General features: G+C 45.2%; 1 protein-coding gene across 1 annotated transcript in view; it reads left to right on the plus strand.

The window, feature by feature from the left end:
* The window catches only part of CNTNAP2 (contactin associated protein 2), a 2,193,843-nt gene that overhangs the window by 2,050,495 nt on the left and 129,910 nt on the right, over positions 1 to 13,438 (plus strand). Inside the window, exon 22 of the mRNA XM_043463954.1 lies at positions 5,273 to 5,366. Coding sequence (XP_043319889.1) covers positions 5,273 to 5,366 — 94 coding nt within the window. The remainder of the gene's footprint in view (positions 1 to 5,272; positions 5,367 to 13,438) is intronic.

Here is a 13,438-nt window from a genome sequence, read left to right on the forward strand (position 1 = left end):
TGGAAATTTCCAGAAGCTCTTTCTTCCCTCCAGCGTCCTCTTTGTTATTCAGTCACTCAATCGTGTCCCACTCTTTGTGACCCCATGGACTTGCCAGGCTTCCCTGTCCTTCATCATCTCCCTGAGTTTGCTCAAACTCATGTCCATTAAGTCAGTGATGCCATCCAACCATCTCATCCTCTTGTCAGCCCCTTCTCCTCCTGCCCTCAATCTTTCCCAGCATCAGGGTCTTTCCCAATGAGTCATCTCTTCACATCAGGTGGCCAAAGTATTGGAGTTTTAGCTTCAGTCCTTACAATGAATATTCAGGACTGATCTCCTCTAGGATGGACTGGTTGGATCTCCTTGCAGTCCAAGGGACTCTCAAGAGTCTTCTCCAACACCACAGATCAAAAGCATCAATTCTTCGGTGCTCAGCCTTCTTTATGGTCCAACTCTCACATCCGTATGTGACTACTGGAAAAACCATAGCTCTGACTGGATGGACCTTTGTTGGCAAAGTAATGTCTCTGGTTTTTAATACTCTGTCTTTGTTTGTCATAGCTTTTCTTCCAGGGCCCTCTACCAGAAAAGTTTAATATTCTGCTCACTTTAAAGGAAATTAAAGGAACACGTGTTAATCATAGAGCATATACTGAAAGGTGAATTGGAGACGGGAGGCAATGAATTGATGACTGACAGAAAAAGACTCACACCCCAGGGACCTCCATGGGGATCACTGGGAGAGAGGCGGGGAGAGCTTATTTTGGGGATGGGGCTCAAGTGCGGAGGATTCCAGGAAGCAGGGTTGGGTGCTGTCACAAAGCCGGGGCAGCTCAGAAATGGAGCACATTAACAATCTCTGTCTGGGAGGCAGGAAGACAGGAGCAGGACTGGCATGGTTGTCTGAGAAGCGAGCCGGGAGAAGGCATTGTTCAGCCCTGGTTTTGGTGGCACAAGCTCTTCTTTTAATTCCCGGGATGGTTTTCTGTTGCTGCTGTAACAACTTACTACAGATTCAGGGTAACACTGAGGGATTGCCTTACAGTTCTGGAGGCTAGTTAGCATCACCGAGCGGATGGCCTGCTGCTGGCTGGGCTGGTTGCCCTGAAGCTCTAAGAGGAGAATCCCTTTCCTTGCCTTTTCCAGCTTCTAGAGGCACCTACATGCCACGGCTCATCACCCCAGAGTCCGGGATCCTTAATTTGGTCGCATCTGCAGGTCCCAGAGCTGCTGTTCCCTTTCCCACCATCCCCTCCATGTCACCTCATCTTTTCCCCCACCTCCACCCACACCCTTCCTTCTGGGCGCAAAGCATGACTGAGCTTCAGAGAGAGAGAGAGAGAGAGAGGAGGAAAACTCGAGCGGACTCCTCTTCCCTCTGAGCTCTCCTCCTGTGGTCCTCTTCCATCACAGAATTGCCGCAGACACGAGGAGTTTAATCTCTGTAAACGTTAAAGCCTTCCTGTGTATCTTCAGCGTTTGTCATATTTTCCGACTCGATTGTTACAAAAGATTTTCCTAACTGAACAAGTGATTTGGATCAGAATGATAGATCACTGCCCGCTGAGACTCCTGCCCGTTTTTTCATTAATCGATTCATAAGTTCATGGCATCCGGTCCCATCACTTCATGGCAAATAGATAGGGAAACAGTGGAAACAGTGGCTGACTTTATTTCGGGGGGCTCCAAAATCACTGCAGATGGTGCCTGCAGCCATGAAATTAAAAGACACTTGCTCCTTGGAAGGAAAGTTACGACCAACCTAGACAGCATATTAAAAAGCAGAGACGTTACTTTGCCAACAAAGATCCGTCTAGTCAAGGCTATGGTTTTTCCAGTAGTTGTGTATGGATGTGAGAGTTGGACTATAAAGAAAGCTGAGTGCCGAAGAATTTTTTTCGAACTGTGGTATTGGAGGAGACTCTTAAGAGTCCCTTGGACTGCAAGGAGATCCAACAAGTCCATCCTAAAAGAGATCAGTCCTGAGTGCTCATTGGAAGGACTGATGTTGAAGCTGAAACTCCAATACTTTGGCCACCTGATGCGAAGAACTGACTCATTTGAAAAGACCCTGATGCTGGGAAAGATTGAGGGCAGGAGGAGAAGGGGACGACAGAAGATGAGATGGTTGGATGGCATCACCGACTCAATGGACTTGAGTTTGGGCAAACTCTGGGAGTTGGTGATGGACAGGGAGGCCTAGAGTGCTGCGGTCCATGGGGTCACGAAGAGTCAGACACAACTGAGTGACTGAGCTGAACTGAAATGAATGAATTAAGACTCAAGAGTATTTGTGATATTTATAGATAAATAAATGCCGGGCAGAATCACTGATGGTACAATCAAGATTCAAAAATTTCTGAATAGCCTGTATTCTTCCAAGCGAAAGAAATAAATTTTAATATAATAAATGTGAATTTTAGCTTTTGGTTCAAGTCACCAACTGCATATATGAAGGAAGGGGAAGAGATTAAAGTAATCTATGGATACAAACTAGCAATTTTGTTTTATATGAGCGCCATAAAAATAATATAAAATGTGCCAAAAACCAACTCTGTCAAGTGCAATAGTGTAGCATACTGATTACTACATAGTGTTACAATGTAACTATTTCAGGAAGCCTTTTGTTTTTGTTTGTTTCAAACTAAACTTTTAATTTTGTATTGGGGCATAGCTCCTTAACAGTGTAGTGGTAGTTTCAGGTGAGCAGGGAAGAGACTCAGCCATGCCTATACATGTATCCATTCTCCCCCAAACACACCTCCCATGCAGACCGCCACATAACATTGAGTAGAGTTCCCTGTGCCATACAATAGGTCCTTGTTGGTTATCCATTTTGAATATAGCAGCATGTACATGACCTTCCCAAACTCCCTAACTATCCCTTCCCCTTGGCAACCCTAAGTTCCTTAACAACAGGTAGTAAGAGGATGGAGGAACCATAGCAGTTCCCCATGTGTGCCACCAGATGGCGCCAAAGCAGCTAGTTGCTATTTAGCAAAACGGACAAACCTAGACAGCATATTAAAAAGCTGACACGTTACTCTGCCGACAAAGATCTGTCTAGTCAAAGCTGTGGTTTTTCCAGGAGTCACGTATGGATGTGAGGATTGGACTCTAACGAGAGCTGAGCGCTGTAGAATTGATGCTTTTGAACTGTGGTGTTGGAGAAGACTCTTGAGAGTCCCTTGGACTGCAAGGAGATCCAACCAGTCCATCCTAAAGGAAATCAGTCCTGAATATTCATTGGAAGGACTGATGTTGAAGCTGAAACTCCAATACTTTGGCCACCTGATGTGAAGAACTGACTCATTTGAAAAGACCCTGATGCTGGGAAAGATTGAAGGCAGGAGGAGAAGGGGACAACAGAGGATGAGATGGTTGGATGGCATCACCGACTCAACAGACATGAGTTTGAGTAAACTCCAGGAGTTGGTGATGGACAGGGAGGCCTAGCGTGCTGCAGTCCATGAGGTCGCAAAGAGTCGGAAATGACTGAGTGACTGAGCGACGGAAATGACTGAGCCTCTGCCCCAGGGAAATAATCAAGTAGGAAAATATTAATATTTAAGGTTCTCTGGCCAGAACATGTGTTTTGTTAATGAAACACTTGAAATCATAGCAAACTTTTCAAAATTGTAGTCAAACATGCCGATGTTGGCTTTAATCATGTTTTTTTAGACTTTTATCACAGTGCTACCAGACACCCAGGCACAAAAAACCTCACCGTACCAGCCCTGCAGGTCAGAACTCTCCAGATTCCTGAGCTGCAATGAATCTTGGACTCATAATCTTGAATATTCAATAAGCTCTGGGTTTCAAGTAAGCGGTCTCAAGATTCCAGGGCAGATGGTCATTAATAATTAACCATCATCCTCAAAGCAGCCTGTTCTCCTCTTGGCCAGTGAGATTGGTCCCCTCCCCACACTTCCTACCTCCCTTTCCTCCCCGCCTGCTCCTCACTCCCCCAAGTAGGCCTGCACCCTGCAGCTTTGCCCATCCTGGCCCATCTCTAGCGAGTCTAGTTTCGGGAGTTTGTACCCCAGTAAGCAGCTACTTGTACACAGTTCCCACAGGAAGGACCTGCTGGATAGAAGGACAGAAGTGTTTCCTTCTAACCCACACCTTACCTTATGCTCTCCTGAGCAGGTATTGAACTCACTTCAGAAAAACAAAAGGGCACAGAAGAGATTTTTTTTTCCCCCAGGTGGATACAAAGAAACACAGAGAGTTCTAGGAGCTCACAGTTGGAGAAACAACTAGAACGTTTGGGTTGTAAAAGTTCAGCTAAGGCAAGAATAGCCAGTTAGGGCACAAAGGGTTCTGGGACGGCACCGTTCACACTTTTGCTTGGGAAGCGTAATCAGACGTGTGACAGCCATTGTCTGTAAGCTCTTCCCATCTGCTTCATTTTTAACTCCCTCTGATGCCAGCCCAGCTCCATTCTGAAAGGTCAGCTCTGCTAGAGCAACAGTGTCTTTGTTCCCTCCAGGCTGTGATGTCCCTGCTCTGCGTCAGGAAGGAGAAATCACCCTCATTTGGACAAGCAAGAAAACTGTGACCCTGATATCTCAGCATTCGAATGTACATATTCTTGCGTGCATGCTCGCTCAGTCCTGTCTGACTCTCTGTGGCCCCAGGCCACCAGGCTCCTCTGTCCGTGGGGTTTCCCAGCCAAGAATACGAGAGTAGTGTACCATTTCCTACTCCAGGGGATCTTCCTGATACAGAGATCGAACCCGCATCTCCTGCCTATCCTGCATTGGCAGACACGTTCTTTACCAGCTGAGTCACCAGGGAAGCCTTGCACATAGTCACATATTCATATTCACATTTGAACTCACACACATATATATGTTCTGAAGAACGATATTGGTGTCCTGGTGGATAGACCCAAATGGGGAAGAAGTAAGTGCAGTAAGATGATGCTAAAGAAAATCAGTATACATGTAGCCTACTCTATCGCAGGGGTCAATACTAGAGACTGAATCAAGCAGATTTTACTCTATTAAAATGAGTAAGGGTCTTAGTCCAGTAGCCACAGAGAAGGTGTGTGAGCTGGAGAAGAACTCATTAGAGGTCTTCATGTGCAAGCTCAAATCATTTTCCAGTAACCTCAGCGAAGGCTGGGATGAACTCCTATTTTCTCAGGCTGGTATTTCAGAGTCAGCACTGATGAAATAAGATCCAGAAACTGGGGTTAGAAGAGTGACATCATCCCCCAGGGAAGATCCGAGTCCATGCAGGAGGTGACATTCTTCTAAAAGTGTCTCTCCTTTTCTTCCTGCAGCTGGATCACTATCCTTCTGTGAGTTACCACCTGCCAAGTTCATCCGACACGCTCTTCGATTCTCCCAAGTCGCTCTTCCTAGGAAAAGTCATTGGTAAGAAATTTGGGATAAACTGCCCACATGATATTTCCTAAAGCTGCTCATTCGCCTTTGAAATGCGTCGTAATTGGTGGTTGAGGCCCCTACATCCATGATGGTGATAAAACCTGTGTCGTTTGGTGCGTGACAAAGTAAGACACAGGTGAAACCGTCTATCTGCTCCCAGTTTCTTTATCTAAAATCTGTTCTTTGGTTTATTAAAAAGCACTACCTACTAACAGTACTTAATATGACTTTTTCCTAGTCTAAGTATTCAACATGGTTCTGTCTTCCTCTCCCTGTCGAGAAGGATACTTGATACTGTTTTATTGAACTGCTTTCTAGATTTCTTGTTTGGGCTCTGCTGGGTCCCCACTGCTACTGTACTTTTCTCTAGTTGCAGCTAGTGGTGGGTGCTCTCTGCTTGTGGTGCATGGGCTTCTCATTGCAGTGGCTTCTCTTGTTGCGGAGCACAGACTCTAGGGCATTCAGGCTTCAGTAGTTGTGGCACGCGGGCTCGATAGTTGCAGCTCCCTAGAGCACAGGCTCAGTAGTTGGGGTGCACAGGCTGAGTTGCTCCCAGTGTGTGAAATCTTCCCGGGTCGGGGATCGAACCCGTGTGTCCTGTATTGGCAGGTGGATTCTTCACCACCAAGCCACCCGGGAAGCCCCACCTATGTTATCTGCAATCAGAAGGCTGATAGGAATTGGGAAATTGTGACAGAATCCTCTACGTGTGATTGTGAATTTAAAGGAGCCACTTGGCCCTTCTCTTTACTATAGATCAGTGCTGTTGAGATGTGCTCTGGATGTGATTGGTCACGTATTTTAAATGATTAATATAAAGCCAGTGACTTTTTTTTTTTCTGTAAGAGAACTCTATATCATGAACCCAAAATGGAACTCATAAGACAGTGGGTGATGAGCTGGCCAAAGCCTGGGGAGGGGGCGGCTCTGTGATCAGAATGCTCTTAATTGTTAAAAGCACTCATTTTTAAAAGATGGGACAAGGGAACCTAGCAGATAATGAAAAGAACAGGGGGCCCAACCCATAACAATACGTAACAATAGTATACCCTTACAGAGGAACTTTCTATGGGCCAAGATCCATTTCAAGCGCTTCAGATACATGAACACATTTAATCTTCTTAGTAATTCCATGAGATAATCAAGATATCATCTCCATTTTACAGATGAGAAAACTGAGGCATCAAGAGATTAAATATCGTGCCCAAGGCAACCTACTTAAGGGTGGAATCAAAACGTTTTCCTGGACAGTCAGATACCCGTCTCTGTTCCTGACTACCATGCTGTAAGCTCTGTGATGGTGGACTTAGGAACGAAACAGAGAGACAGAAGGAGAGAATTTGGGCAAGAGGTTGACCTGTTGAGGGACAAGCCTGACATCCCATGTCAGAAAGTAGCCAAGAGCAAAATGTATTCCAGGACATAGAACCAGGGTCACACCAGGCAAGACAGCGGGCAGAGGTGTAGGTCGGGTCCCAGGAAAGGGCGCGCCCTCAGCCAAAAGAGAGCAGGGAGTGGCAGTGGTCTAATCAGTGGGTGAAAGTGGAAAAAGAAAGGCAGCCCAGACTCACGGGCCACCTGCCGTTCCAGGCATCATGCCAATCATCTTCCATGTGTAAATGTGACAGCGTAATGTCACAGTGACTCCGTGAAGCAAGACGTAGGATTATTATCCTCATTTTACAGATGAGGAAGCTGAAGCTGAGGATGGTCAGTTTGCCGGAGTTACCTGACTGGTGTGTGGGAAAGCAGAGTTTTGAAGCTGAGTCTCTCTGATGAGAGTCCACAGTTAAACAAAAGGACTAGTCATTACGGATCAAGGTCCAGAAGGAAACGCAGCAGAAAGATAAGCAATGCCATTATAATTTACTTACACATGGCAACATAGTCAGTGGCGTAGAGCCTTGGTGTCTGTAGGCGTGGACCCTGAGATGGTGAGTGCCCGCTTGCCACCATATTCATTCCGCAACTCAATGAAGGATAACAGGACATTTTAAGTGCTCCTTCAGGGCCGATTCCATCCAAACAAACTCTACACTATAATACTATGATATTTGTAAAGACGCAACACCCAGCATGAACATACCAGAAACGGACTTTGTTTCTTTCATGAAACTCACAGAGTCAAGTTTGACAGGCATGTTGGGTGAAGGCCAGTTTCCTTCACTGTGAGTAACACTCTTGCTCATCAGTATTTCAGGTCAGGTGACTAAATTGACACCAAAGCAAAATTGCAATATGCAATAAGGCACGAACCTTCAAGGTCATGAACAAATAACATCAAAAGAGAAATATTCTATAAGTAAGAATTGACTCTGCTCGAGATGTGCCGAGCTAAAACCATTATATGAATTTCAGGTATATGAGTAATACACCCAGAGTTTTCTGTTCATCAGAGGAAAATTTTGCCATGTAAATAAACTACCTGTGCATGTGATGAGTTGCCTAAAGCAACAGATACCTATAAGGACATCCACAGCCCCAACAGGAAGGGGGCCTCATGGCCTGATACACTTGAGGCTAAGTTAAGGTGCTATTTTGGGTCTCACATGAGACTTTTATTCGAGACTGACTCTCATCCACACCAGCCCCAGAGCTCTCTGCAGGCTAAGACAGGGTCTCAGAGTTCCACTGCATCCTAACAAGGAGCACTCTTTGTGACCTCATGGACAATAGGCCTCCAGGCTCCCCTCTATCCAGGGGATTTTTCAGGCAAGAATACTGGAGTAGGGTTGCCATTTCCTCCTCCACGGGAACAAGGAGCAAGTGCTCAATAAATATTGGTTAAGTTAATAAAGAATAGAAGGGAAAGAAACGAGAAGCTTATCACCGTAGACGTGTCCTGCAGTGTGAGAGGGTGCTGATGAAGATGCTAAGACAATAAAATTAGCACAGAGCTGAGATCTTCCCACACAGCTTGCAGTCTCGTTTTCCTAAAGGCAGGCATCAGACAGTAATGCAGTGGAAAGCATGTAGGCTTTGGAATCAGGCAGAGATGGTGTGGCAGTCAGCTGGTCAGCCCATGCTGCTATAAAATCCCCCAGACTAGACAGCTAAGCAACAGACACTTATTGCTCACAAGTTCTGAAGGCTGAAAAGTTGGAGATCAAGGTACCCGCAGAGCAGGTGTCTGGGGAGGGCCCGCCTCCTAGCTTGCAGACAGCCGTCTTCTCGTATCCTCATGTGATGGAGAGAGAGGTAATCTCTCTCCAGGCTCTTCTTGTGTGTGTGTGTGCTCAGCCTCTTCGGTCATGTCTGACTCTTTGTGACTTGATGGACCGTCGCCCGCCAGGCTCCTCTGTCCGTGGGATTATCCCAGCAGGAATACCAGAGTGAGTTGCCATTTCCTCCTCCAGGGGGCTCTTCTTAGAGGGACAGTAATCTCATTCAAGAGGGCTCCGCCCTCACGATCCGATCCCAGAGTCATCCCCTTGGGGGTTAGGATTTCAACATACTAATCCAGAGAGACACAAGCCCTCGGTCTGTAGCCGCCGGTGGTGTTTGAATCTGGGCTTTGGCCCCCATGGGCATTGAACCCTTGGGTTCAGTACTTGAACCTCCCAGGGCCTGGGTCTGTCGGTTACAAAATGGGAACACAGTGCCTACTTGCAAGCTCTTCGCTTCCTGAAGGTAACAGGAAGCTAACAGTGTTGTCTTCTTACTTTTTACTTTATCTATTTGCAGCAACCACATCAGTGCCTAACATGTGGAAAGTGCTCAAAAAAATATTTGTGGAGTAAATAAACTACCTTTTTAGTATTAAGCGAGTAACATCTTAAGAAATAGCCCATGTAATACTTGGTAATAATAAAGGAAAAAATGATGACTGTTTTTGGATGCTGGCTCTGGGCCGGTCACTCCAGTATGTGTTTTAGTATATGGTGCTGCCTGCGGTCCTCCCGACAGCAGCCTGGACCACTTACCCTCACTGCACGGGGAGGGGAATGAAGGTTGGGGAAGGTCATTTCCTTCAAGCACGTTTTCCAGCAGCAGCACTGTTGCCTTTTGGAGTCAGAAACACAGTTTTTCATTGTGGTGGTTGACTTGTGCTTTGCGGGGTGCTTAGCTGCTTCCCGGGGCTCTCCCCACTGACTACAAGTCACACCTCCCAACTGTGACAGCCATCAGTAAGTCCAGGTGTGGCCAAGTGCTCCCCCAGTCACTGAGAACCACTGACTTAACATCCCCCTGGGCACGGGCAGAGATGGCCTCTGAAACAGGTGTGTGACACCTCGAGCGAGGCATTCCTTCCTGGTAACACCTGCAACTTTCATTAGGATAAAGAAGCAAGGAAGAGATCTGATACCTTGGAGGTAAATTCTGTTCATACCATCTAAGGAGTCTACAGTGAGGACCTCAGAAAACATGTGGGTGCCTGGCTAGGCTAATCACCCGCCATCTCCTCCAGCCAGTGTTCCTTAAAAACGTGGTCATTTAGCAGGAGCAGGGTTGGTGAGATCTCCCTTTGAAACTGACGTACACGTCAGTGAGAAGCAACCAATATGCTTTCACCAGCTATGTAAATATCCATCAGACAGCCAAACTTCAAATGGCTATCTCCTGCAGTCCAGTAAGGTTTTGACACCCCCTCGTGATCCATGCCCCCAAGTTGTTGAATCAGCTGCTAATCAGAAACTGATCGCATAAAAGAAGGAAAAGGAGATATATCTAATTAAATTAATAGGACTTCACGTGGAGCTATTTGATGAGCACTGCTTGAAAAAGGACACATAAAAAAAGATGAAAGAAGGATACCTAATCCACGACAAGTGTGACTTCTAAAGGGAACGGGAGAAATATATTCTAGAAATAAAACTGTGAACGCTGTCAACCAGCCACAGAATTTTGGAATGAGTTGTGACATTTCTGAATCCTGCAAGGAGGAAGCCAGGATCCCCAGCAATGAGCAGAGCTTCACAGAGTCAAAATTTCACCAGACCTAGTTATGTCCATCATTTACTAGCTGAATGATGTCATAGACTTTATATATCTGATTTTCAACAACAGATGTAATAGTCTTTCAAGAGAATCTTTAAGTCAGTTGGAAGCCTGTAGCAGTCTTCTGTGTTACTCATATCTTTCCCAACATTTCTATCAGAGCCTTGGATAAAGACACAAATAGAATGTTTATTAAGTTTGCAAATGCCACGAAGCTGAGAGGGATGGTTTAATAAGCTGGATGATAAAAAACACTTTAAAAGCATCTTGACAGGCTGGAAAGACAGGATAAAAATAATAAGATGGAATATAATAGAGATAAACATAATTCCTGCACTTAGACCAGAAGGAAAAAAAAAAAAGAAGCATATAAGTAGAAGATGAAAGACTCATGGTATCATAAAAGACTCAGGGGGTTGGTTTTATGGACATTTTGATATGTGGTGACTGATTTTTAAATAAATATAATACTGAAGTACATTAATAAGAGAATTGTGTGCGCAGAAAGGAGGTATAGTCAGACCTCAGCTGGGATGGCATGGCCGGTCCTAAGCACTGCATTTTAAGATGTCTTTTAAGAAGACCAAATAGGTAAAGGATCCATAAGGGGAAAAAATCAAAAGACTTGGAGATACTCATGCCAATGAAACGATATGATTTAAGAGACATGAAAGAATCAGTTTTCAGTCTTGACAACTTCTCCATAAAAGAAGAATTAGGCTTTGTAGAGGCTTACTCCAAGGGACCAGAGTCGCCAAGTGAGAGGAAGATTTCAGTTTGAGAGAACTTCCTAATAGCTAAAACTATTCAAAAATGAGGAGCCACTCTTTTGAAGTAGTGGAGGTTCCAATATTGAGAGTATTGAACAAAAGCTAGATTAAAATGTGTCCTGTACTTTGAGGAGTTTCCTGGCTTGAGTGAGACCAACTTGCGTAAAGCCTAAAAACCCTTGAAACTGTAAGATGATGATGGCTTTTTTGAAAGGTGAAAAATGCAATACTAAAACTGAGCAGGTTCTCCTGCTCCATGTGAGAATTAAAAGGATAGGTGTATTTAGGGTTCCTTGATATCACACACCATTGTGGATGTATTATAGGTGTGAATTTAGAAGAATGTCAATATCTACTGCTCCTCACATCACTGTGCATTCTGTATTATTAAACAGATAGCCTCTGTCTTCAGGATGACAATACTCATTTTAGTTTTCTTTTTGGAAAGTAAAATCTGAACCCGCCTTTTATTTGTTTTTCAGATTAACTATTAGTGTCATGGCCGTGTAGCATAGTAGTGCCAAATCATAAGGTAGACCTACTCTGTAGGGAAAAGGTATCAATTCTTCTGTGTGAGCTTGAGAAGCTGTGCTTGGAAAGAAGCTAAATGGTAACTAATGCCGAGTGATCATTGCTTTAGTGACCAGGGCTGTTTGTCAGAGGCAAGGTCTGAAGTGGTCAAACTAAAGGTCAGTGCTGATCCGTTTGAACTTAATACAGTTTGTGAGTCGTATTGGTCCCAGAAACTTCTTCTCAGACTACCACTAAAGAAGCAACTGCGATACAAGACCTGCAATAGACCTGTTGGAAGCCACCATATGACTTCCATTATATCTCAAATGTGAATATTATGATCCTTGGTAAAGAAATCCTTAGTCTAAGGTTTTCCAAAAATTTGGCAAAGCCTCCCCACACAGCAGGAAATGACATACCACTATGCTCATTCATGGGTGAGGTGATATACTCTGGTAGGCATCACACTGCTCAGTGAGTATTTCCAGCCAAAAAATGATGAGTAGAAAATACATGTGCTGTTTCTGGGCAAGAACACTTAACTGCTGATGCAAGACCTTCTGGGGTCCTTCTGTCCTTTTGATATGGTGGCCAACAAACCTCAAGACAGTGGTTGTTCCCTCAACTGGATCCCTCTGTGACCACAATGAACAGAGCACCATGTCAACTTATGATGAACCTACAGCCTCCAAAGAAAAAAAAATCCTTTGCATTCTTAAGTTAGCAAGTCTATTGGGCTATTTGTTACTGCAGCACAACTTAACCCATCGTGATTGGTACATAAGGATTGCAGTTAAGAGCAGTCTTTGCGATCACACTTGTGGGTTTGCATTCTTACTCTGTCACTTACCAATACTTTGACTTTGGCAAGTTACTTAATATCTTGGGCATTCTGTTTCCTCATGTATTAAGTAGGAATAGTAATGGCCACTGCTCTGCAGGATTCAACAAAATAATGCATGTTTAATAGGAAGCATGGGGCCTGCCCCATAGTATAGGTGTAATAAACATAGTTATTTTTATTAAATCATAATTAAGCAAGCATGTAATCATCATTTGTCACACACCAGGCATTGTATACGCCACTGGAACACCTATCATGTCCAAGACAGGCACAGTTTCTTACAGGGGCTTAAGTTCTGACTGGAAGAGAGCAGCCAGTGTTGGAAAGGCAATTTGAAGTGGAAGGACGTGTGGCAGGATAAATGGAAGGTGGAAACACTGGGTTCTTTGAGAGCAAGAAGGGGGAGCAGTAACCCAGTCCAGGAGGTAAGGGAAGGCACCCCAAGGGCTGTGGCACAGAAGCTGAGATCTGAGTGATAGGTTAGAGTTATCTGGGCAGAGGAACGGGGAGGAACAGAGGGCAGAGAGAGGAGAGGTGTTTCAGTTCTCTGGTACAACAGCCCAGCCAGCACTCTGCGGCTTGAACAATACTTCATGATTTCACACAATATTGTGGCCTGACTCTTCTACTTCATGTGGTCTCAGCCAGGACATGAGAATGACTGAATGGTCCACAGTGGTCTCAGTCACGTGGCTGCCCAAGAGTTTCCCTGGGGCTCTCAGCCAGGGGCCTCAGTTCTCCCGCCCAGACCCACCCCCCACCTCTAGCCCCACCTCCAAGGCTCTACCTCATGGCTGCCTGGGCTCCCTCCCATCATGGCGGCTGGTCTCTATGAAAGAGCCTTGGAAAAAGCAAAGGTGCAAACTGGAGGTCCCTAAGACCCAGCCTCAGAGCTCACGCACACCGTCTTTACTAACGGCTATTGGCCAGATCTGGGCTCCAGCCCAGATCCCAGGAAAGGCTAAGTAGACTCTGCTTCTTGATGGCACAGTGAC

Source organism: Cervus canadensis, chromosome 3 (assembly GCF_019320065.1).
Source record: "Cervus canadensis isolate Bull #8, Minnesota chromosome 3, ASM1932006v1, whole genome shotgun sequence".
NCBI classification, from domain to species: domain Eukaryota; kingdom Metazoa; phylum Chordata; class Mammalia; order Artiodactyla; family Cervidae; genus Cervus; species Cervus canadensis.